Source organism: Mus caroli, unplaced genomic scaffold (genome assembly GCF_978045245.1).
Source record: "Mus caroli unplaced genomic scaffold, Mus_caroli_1 scaffold_20, whole genome shotgun sequence".
NCBI classification, from domain to species: Eukaryota; Metazoa; Chordata; class Mammalia; order Rodentia; family Muridae; genus Mus; species Mus caroli.
In genome coordinates, this window is record NW_028227275.1 from 16,295,508 (window position 1) to 16,315,671 (window position 20,164).

Here is a 20,164-nt window from a genome sequence, read left to right on the forward strand (position 1 = left end):
TGTAGACCAGGCTGGCTTCAAACTCACAGAGACCTGTCTGACTCTGCTTCCCAAGTGCTGGGACTAACGGTGTGCACCACTGTGCTCGGCTCACGGTGTATGCGTAGTTTCAGCATAAGCCAGGCTTTTAACTCCAAACCAGAAGCAGAACATAAAACCTTTCAATGGTTAGTGTCAAAGGCAATGTGACTTAGCGTCTCAGAGCAAGTCCCCTCACAGAACGGAGCCAAGTCTCTTCCTGGATGGAGGAGTGGGACGTGCTGAAAAGCGGGGGAAGGAGCACAGGCCAGCAGGAAGCAGCTTCCAGGCTTACGGTAATCAAGGCAAGGGCTGCAAGGTGGCTCAGGGGTTAAAACCACTTGCTGCTCTTCTGGAGGCCTGGGGTTCAATGCTCAGCAACCACACAGCAATCAGTGACTGTCTGTTATCGTTCTGGGGACCTGGATGGTTCCAGGGTTCGTGGTGTTTAAGGGTATCAGGCAGTGGGGAGTCAGAGAGGGAAGGGGAAGGCCTTCATGTGGTGGTACAGCTTTTAATCACCAACACTTGAAAGCAGCCAGATAGATGAGTTCAAGGCCAGCCTAGTCTACATAGAGGGTTCAAGGCCAGCCTAGTCTACATAGAGGGTTATAAGCCAGTGAGGACTACACAGTAAGACCATGTCTTAAAAAAAAGGCAGGGGCTGGTGAGATGGCTCAGTGGATAAGAGCACCCGACTGCTCTTCCGAAGGTCTGGAGTTCAAATCCCAGCAACCACATGGTGGCTCACAACTATCTGTAACGAGATCTGACTCCCTCTTCTGGAGTGTCTGAAGACAGCTACAGTGTACTTACATATAATAAATAAATAAATAAATAAATAAATAAATAAAGGCAAAAAAAAAGGCAGAGCTAGGTAGATGGTTCTGGAGTGTCTGAAAACAGCTACAGTGTACTTACATATAATAAATAAATAAAGGCAAAAAAAAAAAAAAGGCAGAGCTAGGTAGATGGCTCAGGATATAAAGGCAGAGCTGGGTAGATGGCTCGGTATATAAAGGCAATCCCTGGTGACTTGAGTTTGGTCCCCCAGAACTCACATAGTGAGAGAAGCAGCAAACAGGTTCTCTGGCCTTGTCCTCTGACCTGCACATGTACACCCTGGCATGGTCAAGCATATGTGCACACGCACAAGAAGGAGCTGTTAGTGTGCATCAGTAGTTACACAGATCTAGGAGTTAGCAACCAGCTCGAGCAACAGTGAGATTCCCTGTCTGCAAAGATACAGGAGGGGGGCCAGGAGCAAACGCTGGGAGTCCTTGTGACTTCTTGAGCCACTCTGATTTTGTCCCCCTTAACATCATCATCGGGGAGTAAAATGAGCCCCTAACTCATGGTCCCTGTACCTGCCCGGCTCAGCAAAGGCAGAAGCAGATCTCATTCCCAAAGCCACCCCTAGATGAAGAAATTTCTGGAGCACCTTCTCCATAAGCCAGAAATCTGTCTCTGGTAAAGCCAGTCTAGACCAAGAGACACTCAAAGCTGTGGGGAAAGAGGCATTTATTAGCCAATGTCAGGAGGAGCAGAGCCCAGGCTCCCCATTCCATCACATGCCTGTTCCACCCACCTGGGTGATGAGTGGGGGCATTCCTGAAGAAGTACAGCCATTCTCACAATAAATACATTCATTGTGGGGTGGAGGTGGGAGAGATATGGGTGAAGGGCAGTAAAAACTCGTGGGGTTCCACGTTCTCAGCTACAAAAATAACAGTCATCCTCACCCAAGAGGAATGGGGGGCTCAGTCAGGGTTGATTGTCCCATGTGGGCCTGGAGACATCTGAGGCCCTTGGACCTTGAAAGTGCCCTGGTGAGGTAGGACAGGGATGGGAGCCAAGCATCCACACGCCCAGCCTCTGCCCTTTGCATAGTTCCAGGAGTGGGCTTCATGTGCCAGGTGAGATAGCAGATCACTTCCTCCTGCTCTGGTCTAGGAGAAGCAATCGCTTGGTCCCTAAGAGGGAAGCTGGCTCATTGAGTGCAGTGTTGGCCACTTGTCCTAGTTCAGTGAGGACCGATAAATGGGAAGGGAAATCTTCCTTTGAAATATCCATGGACCAAACCTAGTAGACACAGGTCTGACGGAGGCAGCCAGGGGGAAGTTCAGAATGTGCATGTGGGTGGAAATGGAAGCACATGATCTGGGTGTGTCGCCACATGTGCACAGGGAAAGGCCATGCCCGGAGCCCTGGCACCCTTGCATGTGAATGAGAGGAGGAGGGAGGCTGACTTAAGGGCTGTGGAGGAAGGAGAGCACTGATGCTTCTCCCAGTCTCCTGCCAAGGGGTTACCACATGGGGCTGGGGCTGGAAAGACGAGATAGCAAGGTGGCAGTTGAGAGGGTGCCCTGAATCTAGGATAGGTGAGACAAGGGTGCCCCAGGAGGAAGAGTGGGACACTGCAGCCCAGCTGATAAACATTCTTCCATGTGCACATATGAATGGAAGCAGGACTCAGGTGGCTGGTAGAGAGAGGTCTTGTCTGAATTCAGGACTACCCAGCACACAGCTGTGCAGAGGGTGGTGACATTGAGGCCATCTGGACCTGCAGAGCCCTACCTGAGAAGAAGAGGAAGGTTGGGCAGACAACGGGATAAGAAGACAATTCTCTCCTCCCACGTCTCTAGGTCATCGGGTAGAAACTGGGTCTGGGTTTGCAGAGTACTTGGTTCTGGGGGAGCACCTACCTTTGAGGAGCACCGGTGGGCCTGGGCTGCTCACATGTATCTTGGAGACTGAAGAGGGGACTTTGGCTAACCATGACTTTGGCCAGCCCGACAGAGACATCAAAAAGTTGGAAGGAAATGGAGTTGGGAGGATGGAAGAGGGTGGAGCTGTTGGGGAGGCAGTGGCCCAGCCTAGGGCAGCCAGGCTGACTTGGAAGAGCATTTGTTTGGGGGGCTAGACTCAGACAGAGCTCTCATCTAGCTGCTCTACAAGCTGTGTGTGCTTCCTCTTCTCCAGGATGCGGCTGAGCTCCTCTGCAAAGGAGCAGGGTCCTGCTGGCACTCCATTGTTGCTCTGCCTCAGGAGCACATAACTGTTGCCATTCATCCTTCGCAGCCGGCTGGGCAGTGCCACCAGCCCATTGGTCAGCTCAGCGGGTGGGGGTGGGGGTGGTGGGGGTGGTGGAGCTGGGGCTCCTTCCCCAGGGATGATCTGGAGGCAGCCACTCTCCAGACCCCCAGTTCCTTCTCCATCATCACCTTCATCTTCCTCTCCAGGACACTGGCCTGAGACAGTCTGCAGCTGCACGGCCGAGCCCCCTGCCCGGCCAGCCCGACCCAGTGAGTATTTTCGTCTTCGACCTCGTCTGCCTCCCCTCAGACAAGCCACATAGAGGAGGGAAGATGCCAAGATGAGGCAGAGGCCACCAAGTATAGCAATGGCTACCACATAGAACATCCTCATGTCATGTGCCAGCTGTGCCCCAGGTGTGGCAGGGGCTTGTGGAGCTGGAGCAGGGGTGGCTGGCCGGACCGTGAGGCTATAGGACGCCAACAGCATACGGAGGCCATTCTCCTCGGCATAGCAGCCATAGTTGCCACTGTGCTCCAGTTGTGTGTCTGTTACCAGCAGCCCATCCACTCCCACGCGGTAGCCATCCTGCCCGTCGCTCAGGCTCTTGCTCCCATTGAGTAGCCACAAAGCCCGGGCCAGGTTAGACGGCTGGTCACAGGGCAGGAGGACATCATCACCCCGGAGCACAGATCGGGTCTTGAGTGGTGGTGGTGGTCCTGGGGAAGAAGGATCAATACCTGCCGATCCCAGACAGCACTGGAAGATACTGTAGACAGCTGTCTAGAGGCACAAAGTCCAGAATGGGGGACACCTGAGCAAGCCTGTGTACGCATGCTTCCCCGGGATGCCCATTGGCCCGTCCTTCATGGGAAGTAAGCAGTGTCTTGGGCCCTGTTTTCCTTCTCTGGCAGTTCCTCCGCCCTGTGCTTTCAGTTTCTACCATTTACTGAAGGCCTCCAGATCTTACCTTCAGCACAGCTTCCCTTTCCCGAACACCAGACTTGACTTTTTACCATGTGCTGGGCATCTCAATAAGGCCAACGTCTTATTCGTCACCCACACCAGGTCCTTTCTTTGCATCGCTACCGCCAGCTGCTCTGCAGTTTGCATCAGGAACCTGGGAGGCGCCCTCGCATCGCTCCCTCATCTCTATGTCTGCCCTCATGAGACTCTCAGACCTATTCCTTTCTCTCCTTCCATGGCGGCATGCCCTCTAGGGCCCTTGTTTAATCTCTTCTTGCAACTAAAGGTGATCCCTCGAAAACCCAAATCTAGACTGAGCAGAGAGGGCAGTGAGCATAGGGGCTAGCTGCTAAGCTTGACTGCTGATTTCAGTCCCTGGGAAGGAGAAAACCGACTCCTGTAAGCTGTCTTATACATGTGCATCCACATCATACATGCCTGTGAGCAAAATAAATATAGTTTAAAAATTTTGAGCACAAGAGCTAAAGAAATGGCTCAGTGGTTAAGAGCAGTTGTTGCCCTGGCAGAGGACCTGAGTTTGGCTCCCAGCATTTATGGGGTGGTTCACAAGCATCCATGACTCCAATTGCAGGGAATACAACACTCTTACTTCCACGGACACGAGACATGCCCGTGGTGCACATACATACATGTAGGCAAAATGCACTCATATTTTTTAAAAAATATAGGGCGGGGAGTCCTTTAATCTCAGCACTTGAGAGGTAGAGGCACGCAGACCTCTGGGTTCAAGGTCAGCCTGGTCTACAGTACTAGTTAGGGGACAGCCAGGGCTACACAGAGAAACCCTAAAAAAATCTGATCATACTGCTTGTTGGTGTAAAACTCTCAAGAGGTTTCCTATAAGGACCAACACTGTGAACATGGTCCCTGCTCACCTTGCCAGCCTCTTCCTCCTACACTTGCTGACCCCGGCTTGGTGCCAGTGCCCTCCTCATGCCCTCCCCCTGCCTGATGAGCTCGGACATGGCACTCCTTAGTGATCAAAAGCACGAATTTGCATCTGACTGCTTGAGGCCAGGCTGCTTCTGCACCTGCCACATAGTAGCCGAGTAACCATGAACGGTTTCCACACATGGCCCATGCCTCAGAGGGGCTGTCCCTCAGGGGGATGCTAATGGTGCCATTTACACAGAGTGTTGTGAAAATAAACGCACGCAGCAGGATTTAGACCAGTGCTGGCACCTGAGTGAGTGCTCAGTCCATGTCAGCTCTGACTGCTGACTCTTCTACTGATATTAGCTCTGCTACGTGATTTTGTTTGAGAGAAACACATTAACCTGCATCTTGTAGTTGCAGCTATTAATAATCATAGTTATTTGTGCTTATACCTCCCCACTTAGGCATATACTTTAGATGTGATCATATAAACGTAACTAACTCATTAGTTCCCCTGCCCCCCCCCGCCCCGTGTGTGTGTGTGTGTGTGTGTGTGTGTTATGGCGCTAGAGAGCAAACCCAGGGCCTTGACACAGTAAGATGAGGAGAGTTATCTACCAATGAGCCACACCCCCACCTGTCTCCATGTCTTGAGCCTATTTCCTCGTTTATACTTGGGGAATAAATATCTGCCCAGCACTCACTCACTCACCAGAACCACTCAAGCACACCAAGTCCATGAGTTCCACTTACCTGCATCCCTGCTGCCCTCGCAGCCTCTATTTCCTCTCTCTACGTCCTGTATCAATTCTGTCCTGCAGAAAGAAAATCAAGAGTCATGAACACTGGGAAATGGGCATCAGGCTCACCAATAATACCTTAGAGGCTGGTGGGCTTTCTTCCTCCACTTAAGGCACATCTACCCCATCCCTATGCCCAACCTCTACCCTGGGACCTGTTGGCTATGGTGGTGGCCACCATGCAGGCATGGGTGCTGGAGTCCCAGCCACAGTAGGGGTCCCGTGCCAGGATGCAGTCATAGCAGGACTGGTAGCGTGAGCAGCTGGACAGAGGAAACTGGAGGACTCCACTTGCAGCCCCCACGTAGAGGCTGTGCTGGATCCAGAGAGGACAGTCAGTCAGCAACCCCCATTTCTGCCCAGCCTCCCCAGCCTCTTTTCCTGTTAGCATAGTGAGGCCAGACTACCTGCATCGGTGAGATAACTAGATTGTCCACAGACTGGGGCTCTCTGAACACTTGTATCTCTTCAATTATGTGCATCCCAGAGCCCAGGACTACGGCCTTGTGGATCCAGCCATCAGCTGATGTGAAAAGGGCAGAAGTCAGAATCCAACAGTGTGATATGCTCTCAGTACCCAACAGGAGGCCTAATGGGGACAGCTCAGGAATCACAAGGTTAGAGACAAGGAATCAGCCACCAGCAGCAGTCCCTCGGGACATGGGGTACTCCAAGCCAATGTGGTAGGAACATCAGTAACCAAGGCCATTTAGGGATCAGGGATTTGGGTCAGAAGCACCTGTGCCCAGAAAGAGCAGGTCATAGGTGGGTCCAGCAGGTGTGCTGACGTGTGTTCCTGTGAGATGTGTGTAGCGTACATTGCGCTTCAGCAGCAAGGGCCGCCCACGTGTGGGCACCACAGGCCGAGCCATCAGGGGATGCAACTTCACAAAGTCCAGAACCAGGGATGGCAAGTCTTGGGATGAGTTGTAGCCTCGGCTGCGCAATGAATCTGTGATGCACTGGGTTGGGGGATGGGTGGTGAGACTCAGGACTCCACCACCTGCCTCCCTCGTATAAGGCTGAACCCCACCCCGCCCCTGAGCTTTGTCCACTTAACGTAGGGTCCAGGCCTGAGTGCTCACCGAGCCAGGCCGGGGTTCAGGCACCCCACCCTCATAGCGGCCCCAGCGCCGGGCACCATCCTGGTACTCCATAAAAGGGCCTGTGAAGACAGCCTGAATCTCAGCCAGGTCATAGCGGCAGATGGCTGAAGCCTCCAGCGTCTTCCTAAGAATGAGACAGAGTAGATGACTGAGTGGAGCCTGCCCCAGCCCTGTGCTCCATCTGGAACCACTTTACCACGGTCCACAGCTCCACTGTAGGCCTATGGACCCATCTTGTGCATCAGTGGACCACAATGTCCTCTGGCCCTAGGCTAGCTTGCCATGCCTGACCTCATTTTGCAGCCTGCCTGCCCTCTCCCCGGCTCATCAGTGACGTCAGTTCCTTTCCTTTCCCACCACCTCTGTGCTTACCACTGTGTTGTCAGTGTGAAGACTGCATAAAAATGTGTGTGGGATGATGTATCAGCATCCAGGCTGCAGACCCCACGTAGTGTCTCATACTGTGGGATGTGGCAGATGAGACGAGCCTTCAGGAAGGATGTCCACTTCTTCTGTAGGATCTTCTTCCCTCCCAGGTCTCCCTGGGGAGGTAGGGACACAGGATCAGGATCAGAGGTCTAGCCTTTCCCCATACCCTGACTGCATCATATGCACCTTGCACACACGGGCTACTCTAGCCACACGGTGGCTGCTGCGACTCTGTGTGAAGCTGCTGGAGCCTTCCTCACGCTCCATGAAGAAGAAGTAAATCTTGTCATCGTCACCCACTGCGCTGGTCTTGCTCTCCCGCACCAGCACAGAGAACACAAACTCGGCATCTGTGGGTTGAGTATTTATTTGGGTAGCTTATGAAACAGGTCAAGCTCTCTCCCACACTCTCGACTTCAAGCCACGCCCCACCCCCTAGCCACCCACTCCCACCTCCCCCCACAGCCTTCTTCCATAATACACAGGTGTGGAATGGACGGGCTTGGAAATGGGATGGTTGGCTGCCCAAACAAACAGTAAGAAATGGACTCCTCCCCCGCCAACCCCTTGTCATCCTGCACCTCACTCTCCTAACCATTGAGCCAGTGCATGGGAGCCTCCTCAGTTCTCAGAGAGTGTGGGTGGCGGCTCCGGCGGATATCAGGAATGCTCCGGAATTCATACCGGGTGGCTGTGTAGAGGCCTCCATCTGGGGCAGGGACATCCAGGCATGAGATATATGGCGTGTGCAATAGGGAACATGGCATGCACAGACGTTAAGTCCTCAGCAACAGGATCCACATTCAGATCATAGAATCCTGCAACTGAGGGCTGGCTGTAGGAGTGTCTGCTCACCAATGATAAGGCCTGTGAAGCCACGGGCCGGGTCATAAGGACATTTCTCCTTTCCCTCCTCGAAACTAGTAGGCAAGATGAAGGCTTCAGCATCCTGAAGAAGAAGGGTCCCAATCGGTCAATGGTCCTGAGGACAGGCAAGGGCTGCAGCTCAAGGTCAGGCCAGTCTGGGGTTAGGAGTCAGGGCAAGGGGTAGGGGTACTCACAATAGCTGCACAGAGGGGCTGGAAGGCGTGGGTCCCACATGCATAGAAGTGGGTGGCATTGAGCCGCTGTAGAAATCGCACGTGGTTGAAACACTCGGTCTACAGACAAAGGGAGGCAGTGATAGAACTCGTCAACCCAGATACAAGCCACCACCATTAGTCTAGCTTATCGGATATACTTTCCAAGATGCCACTGATTACCTGACACCACTCTTCCAGTGACTCCTGTGTCTGTCTCCTGCAGTCCCCTCCACCTAACTTTCAGGCACCATCAGAGCTCAAAGATAGAGGAGCATTTCAGGAGAATGGGGGTTTGACATGAGCTCAAAAGTGACTTCTGAGGGGCTGGAGAGATGGCTCAGCAGTTAACATAAATTGTTCTTCCAGAGGACCCAGGCTCAATTCCCACATGGAATTCAGCACCCACATGGCAGCTCACAACTGTCTGTAACTCCAAGATATGACATCCTCTCTCTCTCTCTCTCTCACACACACACACACACACACACACCACACACACCACACACATATACACACACACATACACCACACACACACCACACACACCACACACACCACACACACACACACACCACACACACCACACACACACACACACCACACACACACCACACACACACACCACACACACCACACACACACATACACACACACCACACACACAGACCACACACACACATACACACACCACACACACATACACACACACATACACCACACACACACACACACATACACCACACACACACCACACACACCACACACACACACACACACACACACACACACACCACACACACCACACACACACACCACACACACCACACACACACATACACACACACCACACACACAGACCACACACACACATACACACACCACACACACATACACACACACATACACCACACACACACACACACACATACACCACACACACACCACACACACCACACACACACACCACACACACCACACACACACCACACACACACACACACCACACACACACCACACACATACACACACACCACACACACCACACACACACACACACACACACATAGGGCAAACACGAGTGCACATCGGGAAAAAGTTACTTCTGAGCGATGTCACCCCTAACCCTGGAGCTCCCGCAAACCCTGTTTCTGTTATCTCACAAGCAACATCAATCTCACGGTATCCTAAAGGAAGCTCCCATTTCCCCTGGCCCACATCATCCCTCTTAAACCTGTTTATCCAGTCTTTCCCTCCTCCAACTCCACCCACCCCACCTTGCTCTGGTCCAGGAGTATCTTGGCTGCAGCCCACTCTCTCATCCCCACATTCAGTCCCGCTCCATGAGTCACTGGGCCAAGTGGTGCTTGAACTTGACCATTATTCTCATCCGGTCCAGACAACCATTACCTCTTCCTCTGGCCTAGCAGCCACGCGACCTGCTCCTAACCTACGCTACTCTTCATAACAACCATTTACTCTGTGAGTGAAAGGTATTCACAGTGTAAAATTCAAACAGACAAGGGGATCTGTTGTCAACAGCCTGTTATGTGTTCCTGTTTCCCAGGTGGCCTGAGAAGGGGACCGTAGATACCATGTCCAAAGTTTCCCTCCAGAGATGGTCCATCTGTCAGTGCCTTCTTGCACCCGTCCAAGCCACTCTCCAAAGCAGCCACAGATGTAATTTTTAATTTTTATTTTTTTAGAATTATTTATTTATTTATTATATGTAAGTACACTGTAGCTGTCTTCAGACACTCCAGAAGAGGGCATCAGATCTCATTACAGATGGTTGTGAGCCACCATGTGGTTGCTGGGATTTGAACTCAGGACCTCTGGAAGAGCAGTCAGTGCTCTTAACCGCTGAGCCATTTCTCCAGCCCCAGCAGCACAGATGTAAAACAGACCATGGCATGGCCGCTGCTCACCAATGCTCTGAACACTCGGGCCCACACAGGCCTCCTCTGTCCCTCAGGTGCCCTAGGCTGCTATCCAGCTTTCTCTGCTCATCCTCTTGTCTGTTACCCAGAATTGGAGTCCATGGAAGTCTTCTCTCCACTTATACGCTGTCACCTGCTGTCACCCATGTCTGTTCCTTGTATCAGCCTGCTCAGGCCTTTTCCTCAGCCCTAGGATGCCCCCAATCCACCATTCTTCCTGCCTCTAGACTCGTCTATTTTAATTCATCTGGCATGCGGGGTGAATGCGGGGCGAGACAGACATTCCTTGAGTAGCTCCCTAAGACAGAGAAAACGGCAGTTTGGGAAGAATTCTGTAGTCAACAAGCCTGGGAGGCAGTCACATCTGTCTTTACTGGGTGACTTCTCAGAGCCACACAGGATGTCACTGTGTGGGATGGGAATGCCACCCTTTCCAAACATATTAGAGCACTTCAGTCCCTCTTTTGAAAATGAGTATCCTTCAAGACAATGCTTTGGGAAATGTTCTCTGATACCTTGCTGCTCAAAGAGGTCTGGGAACCAGAGATAGCAGCTTTAGTTGGCTTTCAAGGGCAGCAAGCATCTTAGGGCCTTTTCAGACCAACTGATGTGGAACCTGTGATTCACATGAGGGCCTCTAAGGCATCAAACAGTATGAGTATCATTGTCACAATAAAGTCTAAACCCTCCACTGGGCATTTATGAGACTTTGTGGCCTGGGTTCACCTGTCCCACTAGCTCTGCTTATTACCCACAATGCACTGAGGGAGTCTCTCATAGAAAATTTTAGAGGGACATACCACAGATTTGTTGAATCAGAATTTCTACATTGATTGAACTTGGGATGTATACTGCTTTTAGTTTGAGACAAAAATCTGATATAGCCCAGGCTAGCCTCAAAATTGTTTGAGGACAAGGCTTTCTTTGAACTTCTAATCCTCTTGCCTATAACTCCCAACTGCTGGGATCATAGGCACATGCCACCATCATATCCAGTGTGAATGTGTACTTTTTGTTTCACATACACACACACACACACACACACACACCATACATATACATATGCATATATTTATCTTCAAGGGCTGGAATTACAGACATATGCTACTATAACTAGCTTAGAATATGTATTTTTTTGTTTTATAGCTATTTATTTTGTGTGTCTATGTGTGTGCCTATGCTGAGCCATGCCATTCTTTCCAATGTGTAGTCTTAAAAATCTCTCCAGGCCAGGAGCAGTGTTACACACCTTTAATCTCAGCACTCAGAAGGCACAGGCCGGCAAATCTCTTGTGATTTGGAGGCCAGCCTGTTCTACAGAGTGAGTTGGAGGCCAGCCAAGGATACACAGTAAGACTCTGTCTCAAAAACTCCAAAGTAAATAAGTAAGTACAAAAAAAAACCTAAAAAGCTCTCTAAATGGTTGTTACCTAACCAGACATGATCCCCAACCCCAACCCAGACACTCTGCCTTTTAGTTAGAAAGGACTAATACTTGACTAATGTCTTTCCATGAACACCAGGTAGACTAGAGGTCTGGCAAAGTCTCATTTTCCCTAGCTGTAAAATGGGTATAACAATGCGTCATCAGATTATTTTAGAACTAGGTCTAGTTGTCGCTTATTAGCAGTTACTTACTATTATGATTATACTTTGAGATTTCCCGGGAAAGGGATTAAGTTACTGTGACAGGCTAAGGGTTACCCTAAGGCCAGCCACTCATACTACTCATTGCAGTTGTGCACTTGAATGCACATCTGTCCCACTCCATCTGTGTCCCTCCAACTCTGGCACCCCTGGTTGAGCAGGAAGAAAGGAGAACTGGGGACAGGGGGATCACATACCTGGTTGTTTTTCCCTTTCTGATGACACTTGCTTTGCATCTCTGGGGAGGCCTCCCAGTGGATCTAGTGAGAGGAAAGGGACAGACTGCTATGTTGACCTCAATATCCACTACCTAGAGAATCAAACAGTGCTGCTCTAGAGTACAGGGGAAAACTGAAGTGAGGTGGATTTCAGAACGAGCCCTGGGATGGAAAGGACAGTGCTGTCCAGAGGTCGGGAAGGCTGGGGGCAGGTCACCAGGTAATTGAGGTCCCAGGAAGCTGGAGACCCTGTGGTCGGACCAGATGCCAGGGGCTGACCTCTTTGTGAGTTCTATCTCTTATGTCACGGGCACTGAGAGAGAAGAGGGCGCCTCGAGCCCCCACCAGCAGCCTCTCAGAAGCCTCCTCCAGCAGCAGTGTTGAATAGTTCTGGGCTTGGCCCTTGAAGTGCCGAATCTGGGAGAGCTCTAGAAACGAGAGGGGCAGTGAGCCACCTGGGGACTACTTCCTGTCCCCAGCTCTGGCAGCCATAGTGTTTCAAGGTTGGGGGAGGTCTAACCTTCATAGGAGATGGTCAGCCGTGGGGTGGCATCTAGCTCTCGGGATGGTCTCCGCAGTGAGGGTCCAGGCACTGCTGTTACTGTGAGGAAGCTGAAGAGGAGGGGCCAGAGCCTCCCCCACATCTTCCTGTGGAAGTTCAGACCAACAAGACCCCGAGGGCAGCCCAGGAGAGTCACAGGAGGAGAGGGGAAGAGCAGTCACTGGGTTCAAAGTCCAGGGTGTGATCACATGGGGGTCAGGGGTCATGAGGTCATGGGGGTCAAGTAGTCATGGGGCCATGGAGGATCATGGAATGGGGGGGACATGGAGCCACAGGGTTGTGTGGCCATGGAATCACAGGTAAGAAGTCAGAGGGAAGGGCGGGTCACCACGTGCCTTTCTGTATCAAATGCAAATTCCATGGAGAGTGAGCAGTGTAGGGTCCCAGGAGGACTGTAGGGTACTGAAGGGGTCACCTTGCCCCTAGTCTCAGGGCAAGTTCCAGGTCTCTGTCTGTTCTCTGAAGGAGGAAAAAATAAATAAAACCACCAAAACAATAAATAAATATATAATCCCTCCAAAATGGAAAACCTTTGATTTGTGTGTGGGCTTAAGAGGGACGATACCACCCACACTTCAGGTGGCCCTGAAAGACAGAGGCCAGACATCCACAGAACTCCCACACCAGGAAAGACTCACGGCATTCTGTCCAGCTCTGCTCGGGGCAGAGGCTGAGGCAAACTCGCTGTTTTCCTAAGACCCTAGACTAGTGTTAACCTATACCATGGTAACAACTCTCTTCCAGTCAGGAGACTGCTTGGGCCCATGTTGCTGGAGAGGCCTGATCCTCCAACAATGCTGCCTGCTGCGGGGGTGCCTTCTGCAGGAAGGCCTGGGCAGTCAGTTAATGGGTCTTTGTTGATTTTGTTCTGTTTTCCCTTTGTTTTTTCTTTCCCTCGGCCTAAGAGCTCCCTCTGGAATTTCTCTTTAATTAGACACTTCTCGCTGGCATTTTTCTCTAAGGGGTACACATCTCTGCCTTGCCCATGCGAGTCCATACTGCACCCTCTGGCTGGGTATCTACGCGAGTCCCTACCTGCTAGACCTACCTCCTGGCAGGAAGCAAAGGCTTGAGGGGCTGGGGGTGAGGTGCAGGGAGTTGGGTCCCTGAGCTGCACAGGTGTAATTTCTGCACAGGAGACTGCAGTGTGAAAGACCAGTTAAGACTTAAGCAATATGGAGACAGTGACCTACGGGATCCTGACACTTGCAGCCACCTTTCGTGACACACCTTAAAGACTAGAACCGAGCCTGAGGTGGAGGCCATTGATAGGCCAGGGAACTTCCGGAGATTTCCTTGGCTGGGCCAGATGTGGAGGCTGCCTGATCTACCCAATGTCATCAGACAGCCATAGGCAGGGTCAGAGGGTGTCACTGGCCTCTCCTTTTCCTTCTGGGTCAAATATTAACCATCTGGCTGTAAAGAGAGGGGAGGGACCTGGAGCTAGTCAGAGGAATAGCAAGAATTTGGAGGGTTTGTTCAAGAGGTAAAGGTTAGCACTGTCACAAGAGGGAGAGTGAGAGGGTCTCTGAGCCACAGAAAGGGCATCGAGTTCTTGTTTTGAGGGCTAGAGCAGCTGGAGGTTTCATGCTGCCCAAGCCGTACCCGTACCCTCCCTGTGAAAGCACACCTGTTTACACTCGGGGGCCTCCTGTTTCCTCAGCACTGAAGGGTGAGTCCTCCCGCTAGGGAAGTATGTCCAGGCAGAGACAGGAGGACTACATCCTAGGTCAGAGGAGCCACTCAGTGCGGAGTAAGGGGCATTTGTGGGTCTCAAAGACGGTGACACACTTGTACACAGTGCAGGGCCAAGAACACAGGCATTCATAGGAGTCATGTGCACGCGCGCGCACACACACACACACACACACACACACACACACACACACACACACACAGAGTGTGTGTGTGTGAAAGAGAGAGAGCACACACAAAGGGCCAAGGCCACATAAGGTTGTTTCCCTGTCATCCATCCAGTGGATCATATATCCTCAGAGGTGAACAAGTAGGGCTTGTTCACACACATTTGTATAGGGGCATTCACACAGAATTGTTGCTATTGGGCCAGGCATAGTGCACACATGTATTCTGAATCCTCAAACACAGTTACATTCGGGCAGAGACAAGTAAGTACTCATGACATGCATAAAGGAGGGGTCTGACTTGGGCTGCAGGCTTGGTGGCTGACAGTGTCTGCTGGGGTCAGATGCACGGCAGAATCCTGTCCTGTCTCCTTTCCTGAAAGTCCTGGTCATAAGGCCAGCTCGCTCTCTCTCTCTCTCTCTCTCTCTCTCTCTCTCTCTCTCTCTCTCTCTTTCACCCCAAGGTGTTTGTGTGTGTGGTGTGTGTGTGTCTTCTGACCTGGGGTGAATGCCTGTAATGGAGAATGGCTAACCCAGGGAGGTGGAGGAGGAGGAGGAGGAGGAAGAGGAGGAGGAGAGGAGATCCTCGAGTTTAGCAAATGGAAGGTGAAATGCTATCTTAGCAGCCCTCTTCCTGCCCCGCTCCACCCCCAACCCCCCCATCTCCCCCAGATTGCATTTCTAGATCTGGAGAACTGGGCTAAAGCGTCCAGCCCCATTTAACCTGTTGGGAGGGCCGAGTTAATGGCCAGGGGGTGGAGCATGCCACCCCTCCCCCCAGTACTAAGCGGGTTCAAGGTCTCCAGTTCACACCCCAGACTTCACTCCAAGTTTGGGTTCCTTCCCAGGGCTTGCCCGCTGAACTCTGATCATCTTCTGTTAGATCCTAGGGTGGAGAAAACTGGGGAGGGGAGGATCCCTCCCACAGGATCAATAGGCTTTCAACCTTCATCCCTGATGTCCGTCTGCCTGGGGTTAGCGGTATTTGCCTCTGTCCACTAGGATGGAGGTCTCTTCAGATTTGAGGGTGCCTCTCCCTCGTCTTCCCCACCCTCCACCATACTGGACAGTACGCGGTTCTCTCCTTTGAACAGATCTAAGCTCAGTATCTACTGCTGCGGCTCGAGGACAAGCTCTCCTTCGATCCCGCCGGACGCCAGGAGACATGACCCAGATCCTGGGGAACACTGTTCTCCACGCGGGTCCCGGCCACGCTAGGCGCCCCCGACTCCGAGAAGGCCGGTCTGCGCCCTGCGCGACCCGAGGCCTGGCCCGCGCCCCTCTAAAACCTTTTATGCGGGATTGGGGGTCTCGGCGGTGAAAAAGGCCTGGCTTAGCTTGGAGGGTGGAATGGACGTGGACAAGGCTTTGCCCGACCGCAGCCCCCCGCACCGCCACCGCCCGCACTCCCTGCCTCCCTCACCTTTGCGCTGGGATCCGGGTCCATAGAGACAGCGACGTGCGGCTCCGCGGCCCCACAGCACCAGCTGCAGGAGGAAGGGGCCGCGGCCGGAGCGAGGCGGGGTGGAGGCGGAGCCGGGGGTGGGGCGGGGGCCGGAGGCGGGCCAGAGGCGGGGGCGGGGAAGGGTGTCCGCCTTCCTTTGCGACCCCCCACCACACACAATAGACCCGATTTGTGGGAGATGCTCGAGGCCCACGGCTCCTGGCGTCCCCTTTCTTCCAGGCTCAGTCAGTCTGAGTATCGCCCGCCCCCTGGTGGGGGGGCGCTACCACCGCGTGCGCCCTAAAACAGGCTGGTCCTGCGGGTCTGCTTTGGTCCTAAGACCCCTCCCATTTACCTACTGCAGGGACGCGTAACCCCTGGGTCCTGGAGTCTTGTACTCTGCTCTCTAACCTGCACCTCACTTCTTGCAAAACATGTTTGCCATGCCTTTGGTCTATGGAGCGGGTGTGCTGATGGGGACGACAGTATCAGATTTCTGCGTAGCTCTTGGTTCCCAGTTCAACGTGTGATTCCTCGCTCCCTGCTCCCTCCAGGCTATTCAGTTTGAGGTCAGAGTGGGTGAGATGGGGGCCTGAAGGGATGAAAGGACAGCATACAGAGAATGCTCTTTATGCACAAGAAAGCCATGCCACTACGCATGAATCACTCAACACATCTCAGTCCAAACCCGGGCTCACCTCAGGGATTGCGTTTATCATTTTCCATCGTCATTTTACCTCCAAACTTTCAGTGTTCTCAAGTATCCAAATAGTCTGTGCTTGCCAGGTTCAGCCTTCTTCCCTAACTCCTTTACGATGGTCTTCTCTGAAAACTCGGGCTCTCCTCCTTTCCAAGGGCTATTTAGAGCGAATCGAGGGCTGGGGCTCAAGGGCACAGTGTTTGCCTAGCATGTAGGACACTCTGGTTTCATCTCCAGCACCACAGAAAAGCAAAAACAAAAGCAACAGTGAACTCGGCTTTAAATCCTAGTGAATTCTGACCTCTGGCCTTGACCTCCCCACCTTTCAAAAAGAAAAAAAAAATCCATGACGATAATGATGGGCAAAGAGGACCAAAATACGAGTCTAAAAAGCAGACTCTTGCGTGTGCCTAGGAATTTAAGTCGGCTTCTAGTGGCGTATGAAACTGATGGGAGCCTGGGAAGAAACTTCATTCCTCTTTCAAGATTCCCCAGAGCGCATACAGTTTGGCACTCAATCTCATACAATCTCAGAATTTGGACTGTGTGTGTGGCTGCAGACTGCTAGACAGAAGGGCCCAGATCACACTTCCACCCCCCTGTTAGAATATCTCCTGGCACTCTGCAAACAGGATAGTGTGTGGTGCAGCGGGGGAGACTGGGAGAAATGTTTTCATTAAAAAGTGCACACACACTTTAAACGTTTATTATATTCACTGTGTATGAAAGAGCATGCATGCATGTGGGACCCCCCCCCCCACACACACATGTGTGATATCCTGGAGGATAAATTGCAGGGAGTCTGCTCTCTTTCCACCATGTGGGGCCTAGGTATCAAACTCAGAGGTTGTCAGGGTTGGTGACAGACACCTTGTCTGCCAGACCATCTCACCTGCCCAAGCCAAGCACACACTCTATACACACGTTGCTCTGGTCCACTTCTTTTTCTGTGCCCCTATCCCATGCTGAGGAAGTAGTCGTTTCATTTTATAGCTGGGGAAACAGGTTCTAAGCAGATTGTAACTTGTTTTGGACTCTGTTTATTGGAGGACAGGATTGGAGAAGTCAAAGAAGGGTGGGTCAGGCAAGCCTGGGGAAGAGGACTAGAATAGACAGGCTTGTCTGATGGAAGGAGAAGGGGCATACGAAAGGTTGGTGGGTTTGATCTGGCGAGACAGGGTAGTTTTTAGTGGAAGACAGAGGGGGAGAGAAGTTAGCTAATGGCTTGGAAAAACATCAGAAAAGCTGAGAGCTTCAGTATAGGTTGAATCGTGGCTGAAGGACACCTGTAGGCTTTGTGAGAAAGTGAACCGGAAGGAAGAGGGCTAAAGACGGCCGGTCCTGGTACCTGGCATTGTGGAGAAACTGCAGGGACCACTAGGCTACAAAGCCGGGCTTGCCAAGTCAGCACTTGCTGTGCTGACTGCACTTCCCTCAGGAGGAAGCAAGTAGGCCAGTGTGGCAGGTTCTGCAGCTCACTGAGCTAGAGGGAGCCGAGGAAGCCTTCAGTGAACATGTAAAGTACAAACCAAGTCCTGAGTGAATGTGTTTCACACAGGCATGGCATGTGGAGGGACCCCAATACCTCAGATGTCTTTGGGTGGCCTGACCCTTCTGTTGGTCCCGTGCAGATGTTGGGAGCTTGTGCAAGTACAATAGTGTGTGCCACGAAGAATAGTTGACCAGTGTGTGCAAAATCTAGCAACGGCAGCGGCAGCTCCCTCCTCCTGCATGACTGTGATCTGAGTTTGCTCCCCAGTAGAGACGGCCTACAGAGATGAGCTCACTCCCCTCTGTGCTGTCCATGATACACCCCACCGAGGATCCAGTTGCTGGTGCCTGAGTGCTGCTCCATCACAGTGAGCATGGCCCACCCTGTCCCAGCTCTTCCCTATGAGTGTGCATATCCTTCCTTCATCCTTTCTCTACCCAAGTCCAAGGCATGCGAAACACAGCACTGGGTTTCCTTTATAATAAGTCAAATGTGTGATTTCAAAGCCAAGTTCCACGATGGCACTTGTGAAACTGCCATGGGTGTTTCCGTCAGTACTGCTGGTAAGACAGACTCAGTACACAGCCCATTCCTTTCTCTTCTCATCCTACGTGAGCTCGGCATCCCGCCTTTCTATAGGAAACTCCCTTAACAGACAACTCTTACTCATTGCCACAAGCTGATAAAAGGAAAATTCCTTACTGTGAAAGAGATAAGCCTTGAAGCCAAAGCTAATAAGCTAGCACTAATTTAAACAAGTTTGGTGGGACACGCCTGATCTCAGCTGTGGAGGCAGGAGGATCAGTTCAAGGTCATCGTTAGCTATACAATTTCATGACCAGCCTCAGCCTGGGCTTGAAGATCTTATCTAAAAAGTAAAACAAAATTAAAAAATTAGTTCTAATACAGTAGTGACTTTCTTCCCTGGGACACGAGGCAGATCATTTGTTAAATGGGGTGTTAACCTATCCTCCAAGTCACGGCCAGCTGCTTCACAGGGGAGCTGTGTAAGGATGCCGTTCAAAATCCTTTGGAGAACACAAAGGAACGTCACTTTTGCTAACCTATTTTTCCCAATTCTGCTGTAAAATAAAGCACCTGAGTGTGCCTGACACTGGTGTCCACACACACACCTCAGGACTGGCACACAAAAGTCACATTGTGTTGGTGACACAGGAAGAGGAAGGACCTCAGATAGAGGTCCCTGAGGCATGAGAAACCTGCCCTAGTCAAGATGCCCTGTCTCCTGTTCACTGTGGTGGCCTTTGCTCCTGCTTTGCCATTGTTGTTGAGCACTATCCTTATGGAGAGTGTGATCTTTTGGTCACGTGGTACTTCCTTAGTAGCGACTGACACCTATCCAACAATGCTGTAATCTTACTGTGCTCCAGAAGCCTGTTTTGCCTGTTAAAGTTTTCCAGAATCCTAGCCACTTGTCTTGGAGTTAGATCCAAAGCTGGACCTTCTGGCTTGCCTTCTCCTGATTCCAGCCCTGGTTAGCTAGAAGGAAGTGTCAGAACATGTCTGCAGATGCTGGGAAACCATCCACCACCATCAAGCATGCCGGGTGATTAAAACTGTGTCTCACATTGGAGTGCAGGATGGCCTCAAAATTTGTGATTCTTCTGCCTCTGCCTCCCATGTGCTGGGATCATCGCTATTAGTGATCACACCACACCAACATGCATGGTTTATTTATTTAGCATATTTTTGGCAGCAGGAACAGGGAAGCATCCAGAGTTCCCAGAGTCTGAAGGAACAGGGCTCTCCAGCTATCACTGTTGGAAGATAAGACCTGATTTACAAGTAAGCACACCCACAGATGGCTGCTTCTGGCCAATTTTCTTTTAAAAATTAACTATTTTATGTGCATGGGTGTTTTGCCTGTAAAGGCTAGAAGAGGGCATAGGAGCCTTTGGAACTATAGTTACATTCGTTAGTCACCACATGGGTGATGGGATTTGAACC

General features: G+C 51.6%; 1 protein-coding gene across 5 annotated transcripts; it reads right to left on the reverse strand.

The window, feature by feature from the left end:
* Window positions 1-1,522: 1,522 nt before the first annotated feature.
* Window positions 1,523-16,970, reverse strand: Sema4g (semaphorin 4G). 5 transcript variants are annotated; one of them, XR_015046191.1, is made up of 17 exons: window positions 16,703-16,970; window positions 15,984-16,596; window positions 12,657-13,157; window positions 12,416-12,564; window positions 12,116-12,178; window positions 8,314-8,412; window positions 8,108-8,201; window positions 7,848-7,961; window positions 7,439-7,602; window positions 7,196-7,365; window positions 6,803-6,947; window positions 6,457-6,679; window positions 6,125-6,240; window positions 5,873-6,033; window positions 5,671-5,732; window positions 2,720-3,773; window positions 1,523-2,591 (listed from the first exon to the last, which is right to left on the reverse strand). XR_015046191.1 is itself a non-coding variant. In XM_029472511.2 (17 exons), exons 4-17 carry the CDS (start codon window positions 12,778-12,780, stop codon window positions 2,944-2,946), a joined length of 2,514 nt encoding a protein of 837 aa, XP_029328371.1. In that variant the 5' UTR covers window positions 12,781-13,157; window positions 13,747-13,838; window positions 15,984-16,596; window positions 16,703-16,970; the 3' UTR covers window positions 1,523-2,943. The 5 variants fall into 5 exon arrangements, 4 of the variants coding, with proteins under 4 accessions (XP_029328371.1, XP_029328370.1, XP_021007096.1 ...); XM_029472511.2 differs by adding an exon at window positions 13,747-13,838 and having other exon boundaries at window positions 1,523-3,773; XM_029472510.2 differs by having other exon boundaries at window positions 1,523-3,773; window positions 16,742-16,970.
* Between the last annotated feature and the right edge of the window lie 3,194 nt (window positions 16,971-20,164).